This window comes from Bombina bombina, chromosome 1 (genome assembly GCF_027579735.1).
Source record: "Bombina bombina isolate aBomBom1 chromosome 1, aBomBom1.pri, whole genome shotgun sequence".
Lineage (NCBI taxonomy): Eukaryota > Metazoa > Chordata > Amphibia > Anura > Bombinatoridae > Bombina > Bombina bombina.
This window is the reverse complement of record NC_069499.1, coordinates 1,367,891,163-1,367,919,030: the sequence shown is the minus strand read 5'-3', so window position 1 is coordinate 1,367,919,030 and position 27,868 is coordinate 1,367,891,163. Positions and strand designations below refer to the sequence as shown.

Genomic DNA, 27,868 nt, shown 5'->3' with positions numbered 1-27,868 from the left:
AGATCCATGTCTGGAATGCCCCACAACTGAGTAATTTGGGCAAAGATTTCCGGATGGAGTTCCCACTCCCCCGGATGTAATGTCTGACGACTCAGAAAATCCGCTTCCCAATTTTCCACTCCTGGAATGTGGATTGCAGACAGGTGGCAGGAGTGAGTCTCCGCCCATTGAATGATTTTGGTCACTTCTTCTATCGCCAGGGAACTCCTTGTTCCCCCCTGATGGTTGATGTACGCAACAGTCGTCATGTTGTCTGATTGAAACCGTATGAACTTGGCCTTTGCTAGCTGAGGCCAAGCCTTGAGAGCATTGAATATCGCTCTCAGTTCCAGAATATTTATCGGTAGAAGAGATTCTTCCCGAGACCAAAGACCCTGAGCTTTCAGGGGTCCCCAGACCGCGCCCCAGCCCATCAGACTGGCGTCGGTCGTGACAATGACCCACTCTGGTCTGCGGAAGGTCATCCCTTGTGACAGGTTGTCCAGGGACAGCCACCAACGGAGTGAGTCTCTGGTCCTCTGATTTACTTGAATCGTCGGAGACAAGTCTGTATAGTCCCCATTCCACTGACTGAGCATGCACAGTTGTAATGGTCTTAGATGAATGCGCGCAAAAGGAACTATGTCCATTGCCGCTACCATCAAACCTATTACTTCCATGCACTGCGCTATGGAAGGAAGAGGAACGGAATGAAGTGTTTGACAAGAGTTTAGAAGTTTTGTTTTTCTGGCCTCTGTCAGAAAAATCCTCATTTCTAAGGAGTCTATTATTGTTCCCAAGAAGGGAACCCTTGTTGACGGAGATAGAGAACTCTTTTCTACGTTCACTTTCCATCCGTGAGATCTGAGAAAGGCCAGGACTATGTCCGTGTGAGCCTTTGCTTGAGGAAGGGACGACGCTTGAATCAGAATGTCGTCCAAGTAAGGTACTACTGCAATGCCCCTTGGTCTTAGTACCGCTAGAAGGGACCCTAGTACCTTTGTGAAAATCCTTGGAGCAGTGGCTAATCCGAAAGGAAGTGCCACGAACTGGTAATGCTTGTCCAGGAATGCGAACCTTAGGAACCGATGATGTTCCTTGTGGATAGGAATATGTAGATACGCATCCTTTAAATCCACCGTGGTCATGAATTGACCTTCCTGGATGGAAGGAAGAATTGTTCGAATAGTTTCCATTTTGAACGATGGAACCTTGAGAAACTTGTTTAGGATCTTGAGATCCAAGATTGGTCTGAACGTTCCCTCTTTTTTGGGAACTACGAACAGATTGGAGTAGAACCCCATCCCTTGTTCTCCTAATGGAACAGGATGAATCACTCCCATTTGTAACAGGTCTTCTACACAATGTAAGAATGCCTGTCTCTTTATGTGGTCTGAAGACAATTGAGACCTGTGGAACCTCCCCCTTGGGGGAGGCCCCTTGAATTCCAGAAGATAACCTTGGGAGACTATTTCTAGTGCCCAAGGATCCAGAACATCTCTTGCCCAAGCCTGAGCGAAGAGAGAGAGTCTGCCCCCCACCAGATCCGGTCCCGGATCGGGGGCCAACATTTCATGCTGTCTTGGTAGCAGTGGCAGGCTTCTTGGCCTGCTTTCCCTTGTTCCAGCCTTGCATTGGTCTCCAGGCTGGCTTGGCTTGAGAAGTATTACCCTCTTGCTTAGAGGACGTAGCACTTGGGGCTGGTCCGTTTCTGCGAAAGGGACGAAAATTAGGTTTATTTTTGGCCTTGAAAGACCTATCCTGAGGAAGGGCGTGGCCCTTACCCCCAGTGATATCAGAGATAATCTCTTTCAAGTCAGGGCCAAACAGCGTTTTCCCCTTGAAAGGAATGTTAAGCAATTTGTTCTTGGAAGACGCATCCGCTGACCAAGATTTCAACCAAAGCGCTCTGCGCGCCACAATAGCAAACCCAGAATTTTTCGCCGCTAACCTAGCCAATTGCAAAGTGGCGTCTAGGGTGAAAGAATTAGCCAATTTGAGAGCACGGATTCTGTCCATAATCTCCTCATAAGGAGGAGAATCACTATCGATCGCCTTTTCTAGCTCATCGAACCAGAAACACGCGGCTGTAGTGACAGGGACAATGCATGAAATTGGTTGTAGAAGGTAACCTTGCTGAACAAACATCTTTTTAAGCAAACCTTCTAATTTTTTATCCATAGGATCTTTGAAAGCACAACTATCTTCTATGGGTATAGTGGTGCGTTTGTTTAAAGTAGAAACCGCCCCCTCGACCTTGGGGACTGTCTGCCATAAGTCCTTTCTGGGGTCGACCATGGGAAACAATTTTTTAAATATGGGGGGAGGGACGAAAGGTATACCGGGCCTTTCCCATTCTTTATTTACAATGTCCGCCACCCGCTTGGGTATAGGAAAAGCTTCTGGGGGCCCCGGGACCTCTAGGAACTTGTCCATTTTACATAGTTTCTCTGGGATGATCAAATTCTCACAATCATCCAGAGTGGATAACACCTCCTTAAGCAGAGCGCGGAGATGTTCCAACTTAAATTTAAATGTAATCACATCGGGTTCAGCTTGTTGAGAAATTTTCCCTGAATCTGAAATTTCTCCCTCAGACAAAACCTCCCTGGCCCCCTCAGACTGGTGTAGGGGCATATCAGAACCATTATCCTCAGCGTCCTCATGCTCTTCAGTATCTAAAACAGAGCAGTCGCGCTTACGCTGATAAGTGGGCATTTTGGCTAAAATGTTTTTGATAGAATTATCCATTACAGCCGTTAATTGTTGCATAGTAAGGAGTATTGGCGCGCTAGATGTACTAGGGGCCTCCTGAGTGGGCAAGACTGGTGTAGACGAAGGAGGGAATGATGCAGTACCATGCTTACTCCCCTCACTTGAGGAATCATCTTGGGCATCATTTTCAGTGTCACATAAATCACATCTATTTAAATGAGAAGGAACCTTGGCTTCCCCACATTCAGAACACAGTCTATCTGGTAGTTCAGACATGTTAAACAGGCATAAACTTGATAACAAAGTACAAAAAACGTTTTAAAATAAAACCGTTACTGTCACTTTAAATTTTAAACTGAACACACTTTATTACTGCAATTGCGAAAAAGTATGAAGGAATTGTTCAAAATTCACCAAAATTTCACCACAGTGTCTTAAAGCCTTAAAAGTATTGCACACCAAATTTGGAAGCTTTAACCCTTAAAATAACGGAACCGGAGCCATTTTTATCTTTAACCCCTTTACAGTCCCTGGTATCTGCTTTGCTGAGACCCAACCAAGCCCAAAGGGGAATACGATACCAAATGACGCCTTCAGAAAGTCTTTTTTATGTATCAGAGCTCCTCACACATGCGACTGCATGTCATGCTTCTCAAAAACAAGTGCGCAATACCGGCGCGAAAATGAGGCTCTGCCTATGATTAGGGAAAGCCCCTAGAGAATAAGGTGTCTAAAACAGTGCCTGCCGATATTATTTTACAAAAATACCCATATTAAATGATTCCTCAAGGCTAAATATGTTATATATGAATCGATTTAGCCCAGAAAATGTCTACAGTCTTAACAAGCCCTTGTGAAGCCCTTATTTACTCTGTAATAAAAATGGCTTACCGGATCCCATAGGGAAAATGACAGCTTCCAGCATTACATCGTCTTGTTAGAATGTGTCATACCTCAAGCAGCAAAAGTCTGCTCACTGTTCCCCCAACTGAAGTTAATTCCTCTCAACAGTCCTGTGTGGAACAGCCATCGATTTTAGTAACGGTTGCTAAAATCATTTTCCTCTTACAAACAGAAATCTTCATCTCTTTTCTGTTTCAGAGTAAATAGTACATACCAGCACTATTTTAAAATAACAAACTCTTGATTGAATAATAAAAACTACAGTTAAACACTAAAAAACTCTAAGCCATCTCCGTGGAGATGTTGCCTGTACAACGGCAAAGAGAATGACTGGGGTAGGCGGAGCCTAGGAGGGATCATGTGACCAGCTTTGCTGGGCTCTTTGCCATTTCCTGTTGGGGAAGAGAATATCCCACAAGTAAGGATGACGCCGTGGACCGGACACACCTATGTTGGAGAAATATGTTCTTTGCAATGTAAGGCCCTTTCAGTATATGAGGGACACATTTTAAGTGGGGGTTCCACAATGGCTTCTTAACACATAGAGCATTGACTTTCCTCAATGTCAGACATGTTGAACAGGCTAGTAATAATCACAAAAAGTCTTGAAAACACTTTATTTAGTGAAAAAAACAACAATCTGAAAAAACGGTACTGCGTCTTTAAGAGTAAAAAAACTGCCTTAAAATGTAATAAATATCACAATTTTAGCATATATGTGTTTTATCTTGCCAGCTAAGATTGCACCACAAGTAAGGTATACTTAACCCTTTATGAAAAAAAACGTTACTCAAAAACGTTATGAAAAATAATATAGCAACCCCCTGCACCTCGCCACAGCTCTGCTGTGGCGCCTACCTGCCCTCAGGGGTCTGTAATTCACACTATCTCCTTCGTTTAGGCTAAATCTTCAGCTTACGCCCACCGGAGCTGGAGCTTGTTGCCTTCATAAGCATTTCAACTGCTCATCTGTGGCGCGAAATTAGGCCCCGTCCATCTATAGTGATGTCTCTCTGCCTAGTAAATAACCGCTGTAAAGCGGTCAAGAAAACTAGCCATGTGGGTTTTTCATATTCCCCATCTATATTGTAAGCCATGTGAAACCCTCCATTGTCATCAGCCATAAAAACGTTTGCATATAAAAACGTTATGTTGCCCCTAAGCATAAAATCGTTTTGCCATCAAAACATTATGTCACCAGTGTCAACCAAATTTTTAGCCATAATATACAGGTTCCAGAAATACCCCTTCTATTACATGTAGGATTACTGCTTACCCCTTCCCTTATGGGAACTGTGTCAGCCAGTTCTGAAATACCACAGTCTCTCCAGAAAAAAATGACTTAACATACCTCAATGCTTGTAGCATGAAAAACGTTCCCCACACTGAAGCTTCTCAAGTACTCCTCAGCCATTTTGTGGGAACTTCTCTGGATCTTAGTGACAACTGCTAAGATCATCAGTCTCCAGACAGAAATCTTCATCCATCTGCTGCCTGAGGAAAAATAGCACTCACCGGTACCATTTAAAATAAAAAAGTCTTGCTTGAAGAAAATAAAAGCTATCATTTTAACACCTCTTTCACTTTACCTCTTCCTATTACTAGTATAGGCAAAGAGAATGACTGGGGGGTGGAGTCAAGGGAGGAGCTATATAGACAGCTCTGCTGTGGTGCTCTTTGCCACTTCCTGTTAGCAGGAGGATAATATCCGACAAGTAACGATGAATCTGTGGACTCGTCGTATCTAGTAGAAGAAATATATATATTTAAAAACTATTCCTCCTCTAAACAATAGCTATTGTGTTCAAATTTAGACACTTTGACTTTGTAAAGATAATTAACCCACTACCAGCCTAAATGCCAAAGTGGGAACATTAAAATACCAGTAAGGATTTTGATAAATTAATATAATTTAATGATAACATTTTTATACTACCTAAAAATGCTTATGGCTTTAATATTATTAAACAACATGGACTGCAAATTAAAAACGAGCCAAAAAACATAATTAATGCTTACCTGATAAATTTATTTCTCTTGTAGTGTATCCAGTCCACGGATCATCCATCACTTGTGGGATATTCTCCTTCCCAACAGGAAGTTGCAAGAGGATCACCCACAGCAGAGCTGCTATATAGCTCCTCCCCTCACTGCCATATCCAGTCATTCGACCGAAACAAGCCGAGAAAGGAGAAACCATAGGGTGCAGTGGTGACTGTAATTTAATTAAAATTTAGACCTGCCTGAAAAGGACAGGGCGGGCCGTGGACTGGATACACTACAAGAGAAATAAATTTATCAGGTAAGCATAAATTATGTTTTCTCTTGTTAAGTGTATCCAGTCCACGGATCATCCATTACTTGTGGGATACAAATACCAAAGCTAAAGTACACGGATGATGGGAGGGACAAGGCAGGAACTTAAATGGAAGGAACCACTGCCTGTAGAACCTTTCTCCCAAAAACAGCCTCCGAAGAAGCAAAAGTGTCAAATTTGTAAAATTTGGAAAAAGTATGAAGGGAAGACCAAGTTGCAGCCTTGCAAATCTGTTCAACAGAGGCCTCATTTTTAAAGGCCCAGGTGGAAGCCACAGCTCTAGTAGAATGAGCTGTAATCCTTTCAGGAGGCTGCTGTCCAGCAGTCTCATAGGCTAAACGGATTATACTCCGATGCCAAAAAGAAAGAGAGGTTGCCGAGGCCTTCTGACCTCTCCTCTGTCCAGAGTAAACAACAAACAGGTTAGATGTTTGGCGAAAATCTTTAGTAGCCTGTAAGTAAAACTTCAAGGCACGGACTAAGTCTAGATTATGCAAAAGACGTTCCTTCTTTGAAGAAGGATTAGGACATAATGATGGAACAACAATCTCTTGATTGATATTCTTGTTAGAAACCACCTTAGGTAAAAATCCAGGTTTTGTACGCAGAACAACTATCTGAATAAAAGATCAGATAAGGAGAATCACAATGTAAGGCAGATAACACAGAGACTCTTCGAGCCGAGGAAATAGCCATCAGAAAAAGAACTTTCCATGAAAGAAGTTTGATATCAATAGAATGAAGAGGTTCAAACGGAACCCCTTGAAGAACTTTAAGAACCAAGTTTAAGCTCCATGGAGGAGCAACAGGTTTAAACACAGGCTGACAAAATGCCTGAACGTCTGGAACTTCTGCCAGACGTTTGTGTAAAAGAATAGACAAAGCAGAAATCTGTCCCTTTAAAGAACTAGCTGATAATCCTTTGTCCAAACCCTCTTGGAGGAAGGACAATATCCTAGGAATCCTAACCCTACTCCATGAGTAATTCTTGGATTCACACCAATGAAGATATTTACGCCATATCTTGTGGTAAATTTTCCTGGTGACAGGCTTTCGTGCCTGTATTAAGGTATCAATTACTGACTCGGAGAAGCCACGCTTTGATAGGATCAAGCGTTCAATCTCCATGCAGTCAGTCTCAGAGAAAGTAGATTCGGATGATTGAAAGGACCTTGTATTAGAAGGTCTTGTCTCAGAGGCAGAGTCCATGGTGGAAAGGATGACATGTCCACTAGGTCTGCATACCAGGTCCTGCGTGGCCATGCAGGCGCTATCAATATCACCAATGCTCTTTCCTGTTTGATTTTGGCAATCAGACGAGGGAGTAGAGGAAACGGTGGAAACACATAAGCCAGGTTGAAGAACCAAGGCGCTGCTAGAGCATCTATCAGTGCTGCTTCTGGGACCCTGGACCTGGATCCGTAACAAGGAAGCTTGGCGTTCTGGCGAGACGCCATGAGATCCAATTCTAGTTTGCCCCAACGGAGAACCAATTGAGTAAACACCTCCGGATGGAGTTCCCATTCCCCCGGATGAAAAGTCTGATGACTTAGAAAATCCGCCTCCCAGTTCTCTACACCTGGGATATGGATTGCTGACAGGTGGCAAGAGTGAGTCTCTGCCCAGCGAATTATCTTGGAGACTTCTGACATCGCTAGGGAACTCCTGGTTCCCCCTTGATGGTTGATGTAAGCCACAGTCGTGATGTTGTCCGACTGAAATCTGATGAACCTCAGTGTTGCTAGCTGAGGCCAAGCCAGAAGAGCATTGAATATTACTCTTAACTCCAGAATATTTATTGGGAGGAGTTTCTCCTCCTGAGTCCATGAACCCTGAGCCTTCAGGGAGTTCCAGACTGCACCCCAACCTAGAAGGCTGGCATCTGTTGTTACAATTGTCCAATCTGGTCTGCGAAAGGTCATACCCTTGGACAGATGGGCCCGAGATAACCACCAGAGAAGAGAAACTCTGGTTTCCTGATCCAGATTTAGTAGAGGGGACAAATCTGTGTAATCCCCATTCCACTGACTGAGCATGCATAATTGCAGCGGTCTGAGATGCAGGCGCGCGAATGGCACTATGTCCATCGCCGCTACCATTAAGCCGATTACTTCCATGCACTGAGCCACAGTGGGGCGCGGAATGGAGTGAAGAACACAGCAAGCATTTAGAAGTTTTGATAACCTGGACTCCGTCAGGTAAATTTTCATTTCTACAGAACCTATTAAGAGTCCCTAGGAAGGAAACCCTCGTGAGAGGAGATAGAGAACTCTTTTCTTCGTTCACTTTCCACCCATGCGACCTCAGGAATGCCAGAACTATCTCTGTATGAGATTTGGCAATTTGAAAGCTTGACGCCTGTATCAGGATATCGTCCAGGTAAGGAGCCACCGCTATGCCTCGCGGTCTTAGGACATCCTTTAAGTCCACTGTGGTCATGTACTGACCCTCTTGGATCATGGGTAAAATGGTTCGAATAGTTTCCATCTTGAATGACGGAACTCTGAGGAATTTGTTTAGGATCTTTAAATCCAAAATTGGTCTGAAGGTTCCCTCTTTTTTGGGAACCACAAACAGATTTGAAAAAAAACCCTGTCCTTGTTCCATCCGCGGAACTGGTTGGATCACTCCCATTACAAGGAGATCTTGTACGCAGCTTAGGAATGCCTCTTCCTTTATCTGGTTTGCAGATAATCTTGAAAGGTGAAATCTCCCTTGTGGAGGAGAAGCTTTGAAGTCCAGAAGATATCCCTGAGATATGATCTCCAACGCCCACGGATCCTGAACATCTCTTGCCCACGCCTGGGCGAAGAGAGAGAGTCTGCCCCCTACTAGATCCGTTGTCGGATAGGGGGCCGCTCCTTCATGCTGTCTTAGAGGCAGCAGCAGGCTTTCTGGCCTGCTTGCCCTTGTTCCAGGACTGGTTAGGTTACCAGGCCTGCTTAGATTGAGCAAAAGTTCCCTCTTGTTTTGAAGCAGAGGAAGTTGATGCTGCACCTGCCTTGAAATTTCGAAAGGCACGAAAATTAGACTGTTTGGCCTTTGATTTGGCCCTGTCCTGAGGAAGGGTATGACCCTTACCTCCAGTAATGTCAGCAATCATTTCTTTCAAACCAGGCCCGAATAAGGTCTGCCCATTGAAAGGAATGTTGAGTAATTTAGACTTTGAAGTCACATCAGCTGACCAGGATTTGAGCCATAGCGCCCTACGCGCCTGGATGGCGATTCCGGAATTCGTAGCCGTTAGTTTAGTCAAATGAACAATGGCATCAGAAAACAAATGAGTTAGCTAGCTTAAGAGTTCTAAGCTTGTCAACAATTTCAGTCAATGGAGCTGTATGGATGGCCTCTTCCAGGGCCTCAAACCAGAATGCCGCCGCAGCAGTGACAGGCGCAATGCATGCAAGGGGCTGTAAAATAAAACCTTGTTGAATAAACATTTTCTTAAGGTAACCCTCTAATTTTTTATCCATTGGATGTGAAAAAGCACAACTGTCCTCAACCGGGATAGTGGTACGCTTTGCTAAAGTAGAAACTGCTCCCTCCACCTTAGGGACAGTCTGCCATAAGTCCCGTGTAGTGGCATCTATTGGAAACATTTTTCTAAATATAGGAGCTGGGGAAAAGGGCACACCGGGCCTATCCCACTCCTTACTAATAATTTCTGTAAGCCTTTTAGGTATTGGAAAAACATCAGTACTCACCGGCACTGCATAGTATTTATCCAGCCTACACAATTTCTCTGGCACTGCAATTGTGTCACAGTCATTCAGAGCAGTTAATACCTCCCCAAGCAATACACGGAGGTTCTCAAGCTTAAATTTAAAATTAGAAATCTCTGAATCAGGTCTCCCCGATTCAGAGACGTCACCCACAGACTGAAGCTCTCCGTCCTCAGGTTCTGCATATTGTGACGCAGTATCAGACATGGCTCTTACAGCATCTACGCGCTCTGTATCTCGTCTAACCCCAGAGCTATCGCGCTTGCCTCTCAATTCAGGCAATCTGGATAATACCTCTGAAAGGGTATTATTCATGATTGCAGCCATGTCCTGCAAAGTAATCGCTATGGGCGTCCCTGATGTACTTGGCGCCATATTAGCGTGCGTCCCTTGAGCGGGAGGCGAAGGGTCCGACACGTGGGGAGAGTTAGTTGGCATAACTTCCCCCTCGACAGACCCCTCTGGTGACAATTCTTTTATAGATAAAGACTGATCTTTACTGTTTAAGGTGAAATCAATACATTTAGTACACATTCTCCTATGGGGCTCCACCATGGCTTTTAAACATAATGAACAAGTATCCTCTGTTTCAGACATGTTTGTACAGACTAGCAATGAGACTAGCAAGCTTAGAAAACAGAATTTATGTTTACCTGATAAATTTCTTTCTCCAACGGTGTGTCCGGTCCACGGCGTCATCCTTACTTGTGGGATATTCTCTTCCCCAACAGGAAATGGCAAAGAGCCCAGCAAAGCTGGTCACATGATCCCTCCTAGGCTCCGCCTACCCCAGTCATTCGACCGACGTTAAGGAGGAATATTTGCATAGGAGAAACCACATGGTACCGTGGTGACTGTAGTTAAAGAAAATAAAATATCAGACCTGATTAAAAAAACCAGGGCGGGCCGTGGACCGGACACACCGTTGGAGAAAGAAATTTATCAGGTAAACATAAATTCTGTTTTCTCCAACATCGGTGTGTCCGGTCCACGGCGTCATCCTTACTTGTGGGAACCAATACCAAAGCTTTAGGACACGGATGAAGGGAGGGAGCAAATCAGGTCACCTAAATGGAAGGCACCACGGCTTGCAAAACCTTTCTCCCAAAAATAGCCTCAGAAGAAGCAAAAGTATCAAACTTGTAAAATTTGGTAAAAGTGTGCAGTGAAGACCAAGTCGCTGCCCTACATATCTGATCAACAGAAGCCTCGTTCTTGAAGGCCCATGTGGAAGCCACAGCCCTAGTGGAATGAGCTGTGATTCTTTCGGGAGGCTGCCGTCCGGCAGTCTCGTAAGCCAATCTGATGATGCTTTTAATCCAAAAAGAGAGAGAGGTAGAAGTTGCTTTTTGACCTCTCCTTTTACCTGAATAAACAACAAACAAGGAAGATGTTTGTCTAAAATCCTTTGTAGCATCTAAATAGAATTTTAGAGCGCGAACAACATCCAAATTGTGCAACAAACGTTCCTTCTTTGAAACTGGTTTTGGACACAGAGAAGGTACGATAATCTCCTGGTTAATGTTTTTGTTAGAAACAACTTTTGGAAGAAAACCAGGTTTAGTACGTAAAACCACCTTATCTGCATGGAACACCAGATAAGGAGGAGAACACTGCAGAGCAGATAATTCTGAGACTCTTCTAGCAGAAGAAATCGCAACTAAAAACAAAACTTTCCAAGATAATAACTTAATATCAACGGAATGTAAGGGTTCAAATGGAACCCCCTGAAGAACTGAAAGAACTAAATTGAGACTCCAAGGAGGAGTCAAAGGTTTGTAAACAGGCTTGATTCTAACCAGAGCCTGAACAAAGGCTTGAACATCTGGCACAGCTGCCAGCTTTTTGTGAAGTAATACCGACAAGGCAGAAATCTGTCCCTTCAGGGAACTTGCAGATAATCCTTTTTCCAATCCTTCTTGAAGGAAGGATAGAATCCTAGGAATCTTAACCTTGTCCCAAGGGAATCCTTTAGATTCACACCAACAGATATATTTTTTCCAAATTTTGTGGTAAATCTTTCTAGTCACAGGCTTTCTGGCCTGAACAAGAGTATCGATAACAGAATCTGAGAATCCTCGCTTCGATAAAATCAAGCGTTCAATCTCCAAGCAGTCAGCTGGAGTGAAACCAGATTCGGATGTTCGAACGGACCCTGAACAAGAAGGTCTCGTCTCAAAGGTAGCTTCCAAGGTGGAGCCGATGACATATTCACCAGATCTGCATACCAAGTCCTGCGTGGCCACGCAGGAGCTATCAAGATCACCGACGCCCTCTCCTGCTTGATCCTGGCTATTAGCCTGGGGATGAGAGGAAATGGCGGGAACACATAAGCTAGTTTGAAGGTCCAAGGTGCTACTAGTGCATCCACTAGAGCCGCCTTGGGATCCCTGGATCTGGCCCCGTAGCAAGGAACTTTGAAGTTCTGACGAGAGGCCATCAGATCCATGTCTGGAATGCCCCACAGGTGAGTGACTTGGGCAAAGATTTCCGGATGGAGTTCCCACTCCCCCGGATGCAATGTCTGCCGACTCAGAAAATCCGCTTCCCAATTTTCCACTCCTGGGATGTGGATAGCAGACAGGTGGCAGGAGTGAGACTCCGCCCAAAGAATAATTTTGGTTACTTCTTCCATCGCTAGGGAACTCCTTGTTCCCCCCTGATGGTTGATGTACGCAACAGTCGTCATGTTGTCTGATTGAAACCGTATGAACCTGGTCCTCGCAAGCTGGTGCCAGGCCTGGAGAGCATTGAATATCGCTCTCAGTTCCAGAATATTTATCGGTAGAAGAGATTCTTCCCGAGACCAAAGACCCTGAGCTTTCAGGGATCCCCAGACCGCGCCCCAGCCTATCAGACTGGCGTCGGTCGTGACAATGACCCACTCTGGTCTGTGGAACATCATCCCTTGAGACAGATTGTCCAGGGACAGCCACCAACGGAGTGAGTCTCTGGTCTTCTGATTTACTTGTATCTTCGGAGACAAGTCTGTATAGTCCCCATTCCACTGACTGAGCATGCACAGTTGTAATGGTCTTAGATGAATGCGCGCAAAAGGAACTATGTCCATCGCCGCCACCATCAACCCGATCACTTCCATGCACTGAGCTATGGAAGGAAGAGGAACGGAATGAAGTATCCGACAAGAGTCCAGAAGCTTTGTTTTTCTGGCCTCTGTTAGAAAGATCCTCATTTCTAAGGAGTCTATAATTGTTCCCAAGAAGGGAACCCTTGTTGACGGGGATAGAGAACTCTTTTCCACGTTCACTTTCCAGCCGTGAGATCTGAGAAAGGCCAGGACAATGTCCGTGTGAGCCTTTGCTTGAGGAAGGGACGACGCTTGAATCAGAATGTCGTCCAGGTAAGGTACTACTGCAATGCCCCTTGGTCTTAGCACCGCTAGAAGGGACCCTAGTACCTTTGTGAAAATCCTTGGAGCAGTGGCTAATCCGAAAGGAAGCGCCACGAACTGGTAATGTTTGTCCAGGAATGCAAACCTTAGGAACCGATGATGTTCCTTGTGGATAGGAATATGTAGATACGCATCCTTTAAATCCACCGTGGTCATGAATTGACCTTCCTGGATGGAAGGAAGGATAGTTCGAATGGTTTCCATCTTGAACGATGGGACCTTGAGAAATTTGTTTAAGATCTTGAGATCTAGGATTGGTCTGAACGTTCCCTCTTTTTTGGGAACTATGAACAGATTGGAGTAGAACCCCATCCCCTGTTCTCTTAATGGAACAGGATGAATCACTCCCATTTTTAACACTAAAAAACTCTAAGCCATCTCCGTGGAGATGTTGCCTGTACAACGGCAAAGAGAATGACTGGGGTAGGCGGAGCCTAGGAGGGATCATGTGACCAGCTTTGCTGGGCTCTTTGCCATTTCCTGTTGGGGAAGAGAATATCCCACAAGTAAGGATGACGCCGTGGACCGGACACACCTATGTTGGAGAAAACACTTTAAAGCAAGTTAACAAGCAATATAAAAAACGTTACTGTGCCTTTAAGAGAAACAAATTTTGACAAAATTTGAAACAGTGAAAAAAGGCAGTTACACTAACAAAATGTTTACAGTGTATGTAACAAGTCAGCAGAGCATTGCACCCACTTGCAAATGGATGATTAACCCCTTAATAACAAAAACAGAATAATATATGACAAAAACGTTTTTTAAACACAGTCACAACAACTGCCACAGTCTACTGTGATTGTTACCCTCCTCAAACACGACTTTGAAGCCTTCAGAGATGTCCTGTATCATGCAGAGGGAAGCTGAATGTCTCTTGTCAGTATTTTTATCTACACAGAAAAGCACTAAAATAGGCCCTTCCCACTCATATTGCAACTCCACTGTTGCAATATGAGTGGGAAGGGCCTATTTTAGTGCTTTTCTGTGCAGATAAAAATACTGACAGAGACATTCAGCTTCCCTCTGCATGATACAGGACATCAGCTTCAGGAAACTGTTTCTAGGCAAAAATCAAGCCAGCCATGTGGAAAAAAACTAGGCCCCAATAAGTTTTGTCACCAAACATATATAAAAACGATTAACATGCCAGCAAACGTTTTATATTACACTTTTATAAGAGTATGTATCTCTGTTAATAAGCCTGATACCAGTCGCTATCACTGCATTTAAGGCTTAACTTACATTAATCCGGTATCAGCAGCATTTTTCTAGCAAATTCCATCCCTAGAAATATATTAACTGCACATACCATTCCCCCTCTGAAGTTACCTTACTCCTCAGAATATGTGAGAACGGCAGTGGATCTTAGTTACTTCTGCTAAGATCATAGAAATCACAGGCAGATTCTTCTTCTAATGCTGCCTGAGATGAAACAGTACACTCCGGTACCATTTAAAAATAACAAACTTTTGATTGAAGTTAAAAAACTAACTATAATACACCACTCTCCTCTTACTACGTCCATCTTTGTTGAGAGTTGCAAGAGAATGACTGGATATGACAGTGAGGGGAGGAGCTATATAGCAGCTCTGCTGTGGGTGATCCTCTTGCAACTTCCTGTTGGGAAGGAGAATATCCCACAAGTGATGGATGATCCATGGACTGGATACACTTAACAAGAGAAAGTCTATGATAACCCTCTCCCAGCATACCTCAAAACAGCTTTTTCAAAGAAAAAAAATGTCAGCCCTTCCAAAATTGGAGTAACAATGTTAGTTTTATGTCTTTGTTATGACAGTCATCTGGACACAGAACCACATACTTTTAAATAAGTTGTCTTATGTTCCCCTATTTATTGAAGGCAACCCCACCACTCATAATTATTTTTTAAATATTTTAATTAAAAAAATAAATAAATGCAGGGCCAAAACTGGCTTAATATGTTGCTGGATACAGATATGAATTGATTGCTGTAGCAGGCTGTTCTGGCATCTAAATTGTGACTTAAAACTTGTATACTAACTTATTTTTATAGTGAAAGAAAGCATCCCCTGCCTGCAGGTCCTCTGTAAATACGTCACCAATGACGAAACCGGCTTCCTACAATCACGGCTTCCCACACAGAGCGTCCATCTCGTGAGGTCCTGCTGTGATTGGAGGAAGCCGGTTTCGTCATTGGTGACATATTTACAGAGGACCTGCAGGCGTGGGGGGGATGCCGATCCGGCTTTGAAGAAGTAAAAGGTAAGTATTTGTACGGTGCAATGTAAACTTTCATCAATGAAAGTGCCCTTGTTTTTAATAGTATATTTAAAAACCGTGCACTAATTAATGAAAGTTTACATTCACTTTAAATTTTAGACAATATTCAAGATATATAGATAATGGTCTAGAATGGCACAAGCGCAGTACGTTTCCAGTTAATATCTCTTCATATATAATCAAGCACTGAACTGGCTTTAAAAGTTAGTTTACAGTATTGCTTATACACCCCTTAATATCATCTGAAATAATTATGCCCAAATTTTGTTCCTCTTTTAATTCAGTCTGTAAGGTACCATTAAATCCATAAGTTGTCCTAAATGCACATCTGAGCATATTGTGAAGTTATAGAATAAAATACTTCTGTGTCATTAGAGGTAACTCACTTGATTCCAGGAACTTCACATGACTTAGGTCGAGCTGAAGATAAGGATATCTGTGGGCATGAAACAGAGAACTAACTTTAATATCGGTATTAACTTTTTAAAAACAACATTCCAAAACTCGACAAACCTTACTAGCAAGACAAAGTTGGTCTGGGGCACTATATGGCAGCAGTTTTGCAAGAATGTTATCCATTTTCAAGAGCAATAGATGGCAGCACTATTTCCTATAATGTGGTGCTCCAGACACCTACATAGGCATCTCTTCAACTAAGAATACCATGGGAACAAAGCAAATTTGATAATAGAAGTAAATTGGAAACTTGTATGCTCCATTTGAATTGCAAAAAAAAAAAACTTTAGGTTTCATATCCCTTTAATCCTTCCCACTTTCCCATGATTCCTTAGTGATACAAAAGGGCAAGAGAAAAGGAGAAAATAAAAGTAGGAAAGGAAAAGCAGTGTTAAAGAAGTGCAAACTGGTACTCCCACCAAATGTTATGGAAAAACAATGGGAGGTCTTGTGGACTCTCACCATCAAGAAATAAATTAATTTATTAGGTAAGTATAAATTCTGTTTTCTTTCATAAGATGGTGACAGTCCATCAGCTATCATATGTTGGATCATATACCGAAGCTGTGAAGTCCACAAGACCAGCATAAAACTGGGCTGGAAAAACATTTAAGGCAGGGAGAGGTACTAAACAGGTACTGTGGCCTGCAAAACTTTCCTACCAAAATAGTAGAAAATGTTAAAGGTATGTAAAGATGACCAAGTAGGTTCCTTGCAAATTTGTTCAATGGAATCTTCATTTCCAAAAGCCTAAGAGGTGGTGACTGCTCTGGTAGAATGAGCAGTAATTTGTTCAGTGGGAGACTTCCCTGCTACTAGGTATGTTACGCAAATCATTCACCTTGGTTGCTTGGCCTAAAGCTTTTACAGTAACATGTTGTTTCTTGCAGGAACCTGAGAAAAGGATAAACAAGGGAGAAGAATTTAGTGGCTTGAAGATAAAATTTCAAGGCCCTTACTACATCCAAGCTATGAAGTAATCTCTCTACAACTTCCCAATGAAAAAAAAAACGTTAGGAAGGAAAGAATAGTTTTTCTTAAAACTGCTTTATCCTGATGAAAATAAACCAGGTAAGGAGAAACACAAGATAGAGGAGAAAGCCCAGAAAGAAGGCTGACAAAGAGAACCATTCAAGACAACAGTTTAATGTCCAGACCATGAATAGATTCAAATGGCTGAGTCTGAACAATTCTCAAAACCAAATTTAGGTTCCACTTAGGGGAAATAGGCTTAATAACCAACCAAAGCTTGAACAAAGGCTTGAATTTCAGGAAATCTTGAAATAGTCTTGTGATACAAGAATGAAGGGGCAGAAATTTGGCCTTTATGTGAACTGGTTGATAAAACCCTTATCCAGACAATCATACAAAAATTGTAAAATTTGAGAAACTCTAAAGAGTTCCAATGGTAATTCTTAGGCTCACATTAGGAAAGGATTTCTGGTCTGAATCAAAGTGACTAACACTTTATCTGAAAAACCTCTCAGACAAAATCAGGCTTTCAATCGCCATTCTGTCAAATTGAGAGATTTGATGATTTGATGGAAGAATGGGCCTTAAGAGAGAATGTCCTTCTTCAGATGAAAACACCAAGGCTGTCTTGAGGACATTTGTACCAGATTTGCCAACCAAGTCCTGAAAGCAAGGAGAATCACTGACGTCCTTGGTGGAGATACAGTAGAAATAATAGCATCCAGACCAGGCCTGAACAAAAACATAATTTATGCTTACCTGATAAATTTATTTCTCTTGTAGTGTGTTCAGTCCACGGGTCATCCATTACTTATGGGATAACATAATTTATGTAAGAACTTACCTGATAAATTCATTTCTTTCATATTAACAAGAGTCCATGAGCTAGTGACGTATGGGATATACATTCCTACCAGGAGGGGCAAAGTTTCCCAAACCTTAAAATGCCTATAAATACACCCCTCACCACACCCACAAATCAGTTTAACGAATAGCCAAGAAGTGGGGTGATAAGAAAAAAAGTGCGAAGCATATAAAATAAGGAATTGGAATAATTGTGCTTTATACAAAAAAATCATAACCACCACAAAAAAGGGTGGGCCTCATGGACTCTTGTTAATATGAAAGAAATGAATTTATCAGGTAAGTTCTTACATAAATTATGTTTTCTTTCATGTAATTAACAAGAGTCCATGAGCTAGTGACGTATGGGATAATGACTACCCAAGATGTGGATCTTTCCACACAAGAGTCACTAGAGAGGGAGGGATAAAATAAAGACAGCCAATTCCTGCTGAAAATAATCCACACCCAAAATAAAGTTTAATAAAAAACATAAGCAGAAGATTCAAACTGAAACCGCTGCCTGAAGAACTTTTCTACCAAAAACTGCTTCAGAAGAAGAAAATACATCAAAATGGTAGAATTTAGTAAAAGTATGCAAAGAGGACCAAGTTGCTGCTTTGCAGATCTGGTCAACCGAAGCTTCATTCCTAAACGCCCAGGAAGTAGAAACTGACCTAGTAGAATGAGCTGTAATTCTTTGAGGCGGAATTTTACCCGACTCAACATAGGCAAGATGAATTAAAGATTTCAACCAAGATGCCAAAGAAATGGCAGAAGCTTTCTGGCCTTTCCTAGAACCGGAAAAGATAACAAATAGACTAGAAGTCTTACGAAAAGATTTCGTAGCTTCAACATAATATTTCAAAGCTCTAACAACATCCAAAGAATGCAATGATTTCTCCTTAGAATTCTTAGGATTAGGACATAATGAAGGAACCACAATTTCTCTACTAATGTTGTTGGAATTCACAACTTTAGGTAAAAATTCAAAAGAAGTTCGCAACACCGCCTTATCCTGATGAAAAATCAGAAAAGGAGACTCACACGAAAGAGCAGATAATTCAGAAACTCTTCTAGCAGAAGAGATGGCCAAAAGGAACAAAACTTTCCAAGAAAGTAATTTAATGTCCAATGAATGCATAGGTTCAAACGGAGGAGCTTGAAGAGCTCCCAAAACCAAATTCAAACTCCATGGAGGAGAAATTGACTTAATGACAGGTTTTATACGAACCAAAGCTTGTACAAAACAATGAATATCAGGAAGAATAGCAATCTTTCTATGAAAAAGAACAGAAAGAGCGGAGATTTGTCCTTTCAAAGAACTCGCGGACAAACCCTTATCTAAACCATCCTGAAGAAACTGTAAAATTCTCGGTATTCTAAAAGAATGCCAAGAAAAATTATGAGAAAGACACCAAGAAATATAAGTCTTCCAGACTCTATAATATATCTCTCGAGATACAGATTTACGAGCCTGTAACATAGTATTAATCACGGAGTCAGAGAAACCTCTATGACCAAGAATCAAGCGTTCAATCTCCATACCTTTAAATTTAAGGATTTCAGATCCGGATGGAAAAAAGGACCTTGAGACAGAAGGTCTGGTCTTAACGGAAGAGTCCATGGTTGGCAAGATGCCATCCGGACAAGATCCGCATACCAAAACCTGTGAGGCCATGCCGGAGCTATTAGCAGAACAAACGAGCATTCCCTCAGAATCTTGGAGATTACTCTTGGAAGAAGAACTAGAGGCGGAAAGATATAGGCAGGATGATACTTCCAAGGAAGTGATAATGCATCCACTGCCTCCGCCTGAGGATCCCGGGATCTGGACAGATACCTGGGAAGTTTCTTGTTTAGATGAGAGGCCATCAGATCTATCTCTGGGAGCCCCCACATTTGAACAATCTGAAGAAATACCTCTGGGTGAAGACACCATTCGCCCGGATGCAACGTTTGGCGACTGAGATAATCCGCTTCCCAATTGTCTACACCTGGGATATGAACCGCAGAGATTAGACAGGAGCTGGATTCCGCCCAAACCAAAATTCGAGATACTTCTTTCATAGCCAGAGGACTGTGAGTCCCTCCTTGATGATTGATGTATGCCACAGTTGTGACATTGTCTGTCTGAAAACAAATGAACGATTCTCTCTTCAGAAGAGGCCAAAACTGAAGAGCTCTGAAAACTGCACGGAGTTCCAAGATATTGATCGGTAATCTCACCTCCTGAGATTCCCAAACTCCTTGTGCCGTCAGAGATCCCCACACAGCTCCCCAACCTGTGAGACTTGCATCTGTTGAAATTACAGTCCAGGTCGGAAGAACAAAAGAAGCCCCCTGAATTAAACGATGGTGATCTGTCCACCACGTTAGAGAGTGCCGAACAATCGGTTTTAAAGATATTAATTGATATATCTTCGTGTAATCCCTGCACCATTGGTTCAGCATACAGAGCTGAAGAGGTCGCATGTGAAAACGAGCAAAGGGGATCGCGTCCGATGCAGCAGTCATAAGACCTAGAATTTCCATGCATAAGGCTACCGAAGGGAATGATTGAGACTGAAGGTTTCGACAGGCTGTAATCAATTTTAGACGTCTCTTGTCTGTTAAAGACAAAGTCATGGACACTGAATCTATCTGGAAACCCAGAAAGGTTACCCTTGTTTGAGGAATCAAAGAACTTTTTGGTAAATTGATCCTCCAACCATGATCTTGAAGAAACAACACAAGTCGATTCGTATGAGACTCTGCTAAATGTAAAGACGGAGCAAGTACCAAGATATCGTCCAAATAAGGAAATACCACAATACCCTGTTCTCTGATTACAGACAGAAGGGCACCGAGAATCTTTGTGAAAATTCTTGGAGCTGTAGCAAGGCCAAACGGTAGAGCCACAAATTGGTAATGCTTGTCTAGAAAAGAGAATCTCAGGAACTGATAATGATCTGGATGAATCGGAATATGCAGATATGCATCCTGTAAATCTATTGTGGACATATAATTCCCTTGCTGAACAAAAGGCAATATAGTCCTTACAGTTACCATCTTGAACGTTGGTATCCTTACATAACGATTCAATAATTTTAGATCCAGAACTGGTCTGAAGGAATTCTCCTTCTTTGGTACAATGAAGAGATTTGAATAAAACCCCATCCCCTGTTCCGGAACTGGAACTGGCATAATTACTCCAGCCAACTCTAGATCTGAAACACAATTCAGAAATGCTTGAGCTTTCACTGGATTTACTGGGACATGGGAAAGAAAAAATCTCTTTGCAGGAGGTCTCATCTTGAAACCAATTCTGTACCCTTCTGAAACAATGTTCTGAATCCAAAGATTGTGAACAGAATTGATCCAAATTTCTTTGAAAAAACGTAACCTGCCCCCTACCAGCTGAACTGGAATGAGGGCCGTACCTTCATGTGAACTTAGAAGCAGGCTTTGCCTTTCTAGCAGGCTTGGATTTATTCCAGACTGGAGATGGTTTCCAAACTGAAACTGCTCCTGAGGACGAAGGATCAGGCTTTTGTTCTTTGTTGAAACGAAAGGAACGAAAAAGATTGTTAGCCCTGTTTTTACCTTTAGACTTTTTATCCTGTGGTAAAAAAGTTCCTTTCCCACCAGTAACAGTTGAAATAATAGAATCCAACTGAGAACCAAATAATTTGTTTCCCTGGAAAGAAATGGAAAGTAGAGTTGATTTAGAAGCCATATCAGCATTCCAAGTCTTAAGCCATAAAGCTCTTCTGGCTAAGATAGCCAGAGACATAAATCTAACATCAACTCTAATAATATCAAAAATGGCATCACAGATGAAATTATTAGCATGCTGGAGAAGAATAATAATATCATGAGAATCACGATTTGTTACTTGTTGCGCTAGAGTTTCCAACCAAAAAGTTGAAGCTGCAGCAACATCAGCCAATGATATAGCAGGTCTAAGAAGATTACCTGAACATAGATAAGCTTTTCTTAGAAAAGATTCAATTTTTCTATCTAAAGGGTCCTTAAACGAGGTACCATCTGATGTAGGAATGGTAGTACGTTTAGCAAGGGTAGAAATAGCCCCATCAACTTTAGGGATTTTGTCCCAAAATTCTAACCTGTCAGGCGGAACAGGATATAATTGCTTAAAACGTTTAGAAGGAGTAAATGAATTACCCAATCTATCCCATTCCTTAGCAATTACTGCAGAAATAGCATTAGGAACAGGAAAGACTTCTGGAATAACCGCAGGAGCTTTAAAAACCTTATCCAAACGTATAGAATTAGTATCAAGAGGACTAGAATCCTCTATTTCTAAAGCAATTAGTACTTCTTTAAGCAAAGAGCGAATAAATTCCATCTTAAATAAATATGAAGATTTATCAGCATCAATCTCTGAGACAGAATCCTCTGAACCAGAAGAGTCCAAAGAATCAGAATGATGGTGTTCATTTAAAAATTCATCTGTAGAGAGAGAAGATTTAAAAGACTTTTTACGTTTACTAGAAGGAGAAATAACAGACAAAGCCTTCTTTATGGATTCAGAAACAAAATCTCTTATGTTATCAGGAACATTCTGCACCTTAGATGTTGAGGGAACTGCAACAGGCAATGGTACATCACTAAAGGAAATATTATCTGCATTAACAAGTTTGTCATGACATTTAATACAAACAACAGCTGGAGGAATAGCTACCAAAAGTTTACAGCAGATACACTTAGCTTTGGTAGATCCAGCAGGCAGAGGTTTTCCTGTAGTATCTTCTGGCTCAGATGCAACGTGAGACATCTTGCAATATGTAAGAGAAAAAACAACATATAAAGCAAAATAGATCAAATTCCTTATAAGACAGTTTCAGGAATGGGAAAAAAATGCCAAACATCAAGCTTCTAGCAACCAGAAGCAAATGAAAAATGAGACTGAAATAATGTGGAGACAAAAGCGACGCCCATATTTTTTGGCGCCAAATAAGACGCCCACATTATTTGGCGCCTAAATGCTTTTGGCACCAAAAATGACGCCACATCCGGAACGCCGACATTTTTGGCGCAAAATAACGTCAAAAATGACGCAATTCCGGCGACACGTATGACGCCGGAAACGGAAAAGAATTTTTGCGCCAAAAAAGTCTGCGCCAAGAATGACGCAATAAAATGAAGCATTTTCAGCCCCCGCGAGCCTAACAGCCCACAGGGAAAAAAGTCAAATTTTTGAGGTAAGAAAAAATATGATAATTAAAGCATAATCCCAAATATGAAACTGACTGTCTGGAAATAAGGAAAGTTGAACATTCTGAGTCAAGGCAAATAAATGTTTGAATACATATATTTAGAACTTTATAAATAAAGTGCCCAACCATAGCTTAGAGTGTCACAGAAAATAAGACTTACTTACCCCAGGACACTCATCTACATGTTTGTAGAAAGCCAAACCAGTACTGAAACGAGAATCAGTAGAGGAAATGGTAAATATAAGAGTATATCGTCGATCTGAAAAGGGAGGTAAGAGATGAATCTCTACGACCGATAACAGAGAACCTTATGAAATAGACCCCGTAGAAGGAGATCACTGCATTCAATAGGCAATACTCTCCTCACATCCCTCTGACATTCACTGCACGCTGAGAGGAAAACCGGGCTCCAACTTGCTGCGGAGCGCATATCAACGTAGAATCTAGCACAAACTTACTTCACCACCTCCCTTGGAGGCAAAGTTTGTAAAACTGATTTGTGGGTGTGGTGAGGGGTGTATTTATAGGCATTTTAAGGTTTGGGAAACTTTGCCCCTCCTGGTAGGAATGTATATCCCATACGTCACTAGCTCATGGACTCTTGTTAATTACATGAAAGAAATATTCTCCTTCCCAACAGGAAGTTGCAAGAGGATCACCCAAGCAAAGCTGCTATATAGCTCCTCCCCTCATATGTCATATCCAGTCATTCGACCGAAACAAGACGAGAAAGGAAAAACTATAGGGTGCAGTGGTGACTGGAGTTCTAATTAAAATTTAGAACTGCCACAAAAAAAGACAGGGCGGGCCGTGGACTGAACACACTACAAGAGAAATAAATTTATCAGGTAAGCATAAATTATGTTTTCTCTTGTTAAGTGTGTTCAGGCCACGGGTCATCCATTACTTATGGGATACCAATACCAAAGCTAAAGTACACGGATGATGGGAGGGACAAGGCAGGAACATTAAACAGAAGGAACCACTGCCTGAAGAACCTTTCTCCCAAAAACAGCCTCCGAAGAAGCAAAAGTGTCAAGTTTGTAAAATTTTGAAAAAGTGTGAAGCGAAGACCAAGTTGCAGCCTTGCAAATCTGTTCAACAGAGGCCTCATTCTTAAAGGCCCAGGTGGAAGCCACAGCTCTAGTAGAATGAGCTGTAATTCTTTCAGGGGGCTGCTGTCCAGCAGTCTCATAGGCTAACCGTATTATGCTACGAAGCCAAAAAGAGAGAGAGGTGGCCGAAGCCTTTTGACCTCTCCTCTGTCCAGAATAAACGACAAACAGAGAAGAAGTTTGCCGAAAATCTTTAGTTGCCTGTAAGTAGAACTTCAGGGCACGGACTACGTCCAGATTATGCAAAAGAAGTTCCTTCTTTGAAGAAGGATTAGGACATAATGATGGAACAACAATCTCTTGATTGATATTCCTGTTAGAAACAACCTTAGGTAAAAACCCAGGTTTAGTACGCAGAACTACCTTGTCTGAATGAAAAATCAGATAAGGAGAATCACAATGTAAGGCCGATAACTCAGAGACTCTTCGAGCCGAGGAAATAGCCATCAAAAACAGAACTTTCCAAGATATAAGCTTAATATCAATGGAATGAAGGGGTTCAAACGGAACACCCTGAAGAACTTTAAGAACCAAGTTTGAGCTCCACGGAGGAGCAACCGTTTTAAACACAGGCTTAATCCTAGCCAAAGCCTGACAAAACGCCTGGACGTCTGGATTCTCTGCCAGACGTTTGTGTAAAAGAATAGACAGAGCAGAAATCTGTCCCTTTAACGAACTAGCGGATAAACCCTTTTCTAAACCTTCTTGTAGAAAGGCCAATATCCTAGGAATCCTAACCTTACTCCATGAGTAACTCTTGGATTCACACCAATATAAATATTTACGCCATATCTTATGGTAAATTTTTCTGGTAACAGGTTTCCGAGCCTGTATTAATGTATCAACTACCGACTCCGAAAAACCACGCTTTGATAGAATCAAGCGTTCAATCTCCATGCAGTCAGCCTCAGAGAAATTAGGCTTGGATGGTTGAAAAGACCCTGAATTAGAAGGTCCTGTCTCAGAGGCAGAGACCATGGTGGACAGGACGACATGTCTACTAGGTCTGCATACCAGGTCCTGCGTGGCCACGCAGGCGCTATCAGAATCACAGATGCTCTCTCCTGTTTGTTGTTCCAGGACTGGTTGCCTTTCCAACCCTGTCTGTAACGATTAGCAGTCCCTTCCTGTTTTGGAGCGGAGGAAGTTGATGCTGCTCCTGCCTTGAAGTTACGAAAGGCACGAAAATTAGACTGTTTGGCCTTTGATTTGGCCCTGTCCTGAGGAAGGGTGTGACCCTTACCTCCAGTAATGTCAGCAATAATTTCCTTCAAGCCGGGCCCGAATAAGGTTTGCCCTTTGAAAGGAATATTAAGCAATTTAGATTTAGAAGTTACATCTGCTGACCAGGATTTAAGCCATAGCGCTCTGCGCGCCTCGATGGCGAATCCGGAGTTCTTAGCCGTTAGTTTGGTTAAATGCACAACGGCATCGGAAATAAATGCATTAGCTAGCTTAAGGGCTCTAAGCTTGCTCATAATCTCATCCAATGGTGCTGTGCGAATAGCCTCTTCCAGAGACTCAAACCAGAATGCCGCTGCAGCAGTGACAGGCGCAATGCATGCAAGGGGCTGTAATATAAAACCTTGTTGAACAAACATTTTCTTAAGGTAACCTTCTAATTTTTTTATCCATTGAATCTGAGAAAGCACAGCTATCCTCCACCGGGATAGTTGTACGCTTGGCTAAAGTAGAAACTGCTCCCTCCACCTTAGGGACCGTCTGCCATAAGTCTCGTGTGGTGGCGTCTATAGGAAACATTTTTCTAAATATCGGAGGAGGGGAAAAGGGCACACCGGGTTTATCCCACTCCTTGCTAATAATCTCTGTAAGCCTTTTAGGTATAGGAAAAACGTCAGTACACACCGGCACCACATAGTATTTATCCAGCCTACATAATTTCTCTGGAATTGCAACCGTGTCGCAATCATTCAGAGCCGCTAACACCTCCCCTAGCAATACACGGAGGTTCTCAAGCTTAAATTTGAAATTTCTGAATCCGGTCTCCCCGGATCAGATCCGTCACCCACAGAATGAAGCTCTCCGTCCTCATGTTCTGCAAATTGTGACGCAGTATCGGACATGGCTCTCGTATCATCGGCGCACTCTGTCCTTAACCCAGAGCTATCGCGCTTGCCTCTTAACTCAGGTAAATTAGATAATACTTCTTTCATAACATTAGCCATATCATGCAAAGTGATTTCTAAGGGCCTTGATGTACTTGGCGCCACAATCTCACGCACCTCCTGAGCGGGAGGCGAAGGTACTGACATGTGAGGAGAGTTAGACGGCATAACTTCCCCCTCGTTGTCTGGTGATAATTTCTTTACCGGTAAAGACTGACTTTTATTTAAAGTAACATCAATACAATTGGTACACATATTTCTATTGGGCTCCACATTGGCTTTTAAACATAATGAACAAGTAGATTCATCTGTATCAGACATGTTTAAACAGACTAGCAATGAAGGCTAGCAAGCTTGGAAAAAATCTTTCAATAAATTTACAAGCAATAGAAAAAACGCTTCAGCGCTTTTAAAAACACAAAAAAACTGTCACAGTTGAAATAACAATGAACTAATTTCAGTTATAGCCAACAATTTTAACAGTAAATGTATGAATTTAGCAGAGGATTGCACCCACTAGCAAACGGATGATTAACCCCTCAATACCCAAAAAACGGATAATCAATTTAATATTTAACGCTTTTATCACAGTCAAACACACTGTCACAGGTCTGCTGTGACTGATTACCTCCCTCAAAAATGAAATTTGAAGACCCCTGAGCTCTCTGGAGACGTCCTGGATCAAGGAGGAAGAAGCAGGAAGACTGCTAGAATTTTAACTGCGCAACAAGGCGCTAAAAAAAGGTCCCTCCCACTCATATTACAACAGTGGGAGACCTGTTACAACGGTTTCTATGCAGAAACAAATGTTAGCCATATGGAAAAAAATCATGCCCAAAAAGATTTATCACCAAAGTACCTCACAAAACGAATAACATGCCAGTAAACGTTTTAAAAACAACTTTTCCAGTGTTATGCAAAGTTATCACTAAGCCTGCTACCAGTCGCTTCTACTGCAGTTAAGGCTCATACCTTTATTTCAGTATTAACAGTATTTTCTCAGTCAAATTCAAGTCCCTAGAAAGTAACTCAACTGCGCATACATTTATCAGCCTGATACCAGTCGCTACTACTGCATTAAAGGCTGTACTTACATCATATGGGTAACAGCAGTGTTTTGTTAGTCAATTCCATTCCTAGAAAATATTATACTGCACATACCTCATTTGCGGGGGACCCCGCATGCTATTCCCTTTTCTGAAGTTACCCCACTCCTCAGAATGTGCGAGAACAGCCAGTGGATCTTAGTTACGTCTGCTAAGATCATAGAAAACGCAGGCAGATTTTATTATTCTAAATACTGCCTGAGAGAAAAAACAGCACACTCCGGTGCCATTTTAAAATAATAAACTTTTGATTGAAGAGTAATTAAGTAAAAAACTCCTATCTCCTCTCACAACCTCCTTTGTTGAGACTTGCAAGAGAATGACTGGATATGACATGTGAGGGGAGGAGCTATATAGCAGCTCTGCTTGGGTGATCCTCTTGCAACTTCCTGTTGGGAAGGAGAATATATCCCATAAGTAATAGATGACCCGTTCACTGAACACACTTAACAAGAGAAACTTGTTTTTTCTCATAAAGGAAGGGACAAAAACCTAGACTAAGAAACCATGTCAGCTGATCATGATTTCAAACGTAAGGCCCTCTTGGTCAGAACTGCTGATCTTAAAAAACATAAATCTATGTAAGAACTTGCCTGATAAATTCATTTCTTTCATATTGACAAGAGTACATGAGCTAGTGATGTATGGGATATACATTCCTACCAGGAGGGGCAAAGTTTCCCAAACCTCAAAACGCCTATAAATACACCCCCAG

General features: G+C 42.1%; 1 protein-coding gene across 6 annotated transcripts in view; it reads right to left on the bottom strand.

The window, feature by feature from the left end:
- CRTC2 (CREB regulated transcription coactivator 2) overlaps positions 1-27,868 on the bottom strand; it is a 377,120-nt gene that overhangs the window by 174,479 nt on the left and 174,773 nt on the right. For all 6 annotated transcript variants that reach the window (XM_053704097.1, XM_053704106.1, XM_053704133.1 and 3 more), the window contains one exon: positions 15,700-15,749. In XM_053704097.1, coding sequence (XP_053560072.1) covers positions 15,700-15,749 — 50 coding nt within the window. The remainder of the gene's footprint in view (positions 1-15,699; positions 15,750-27,868) is intronic.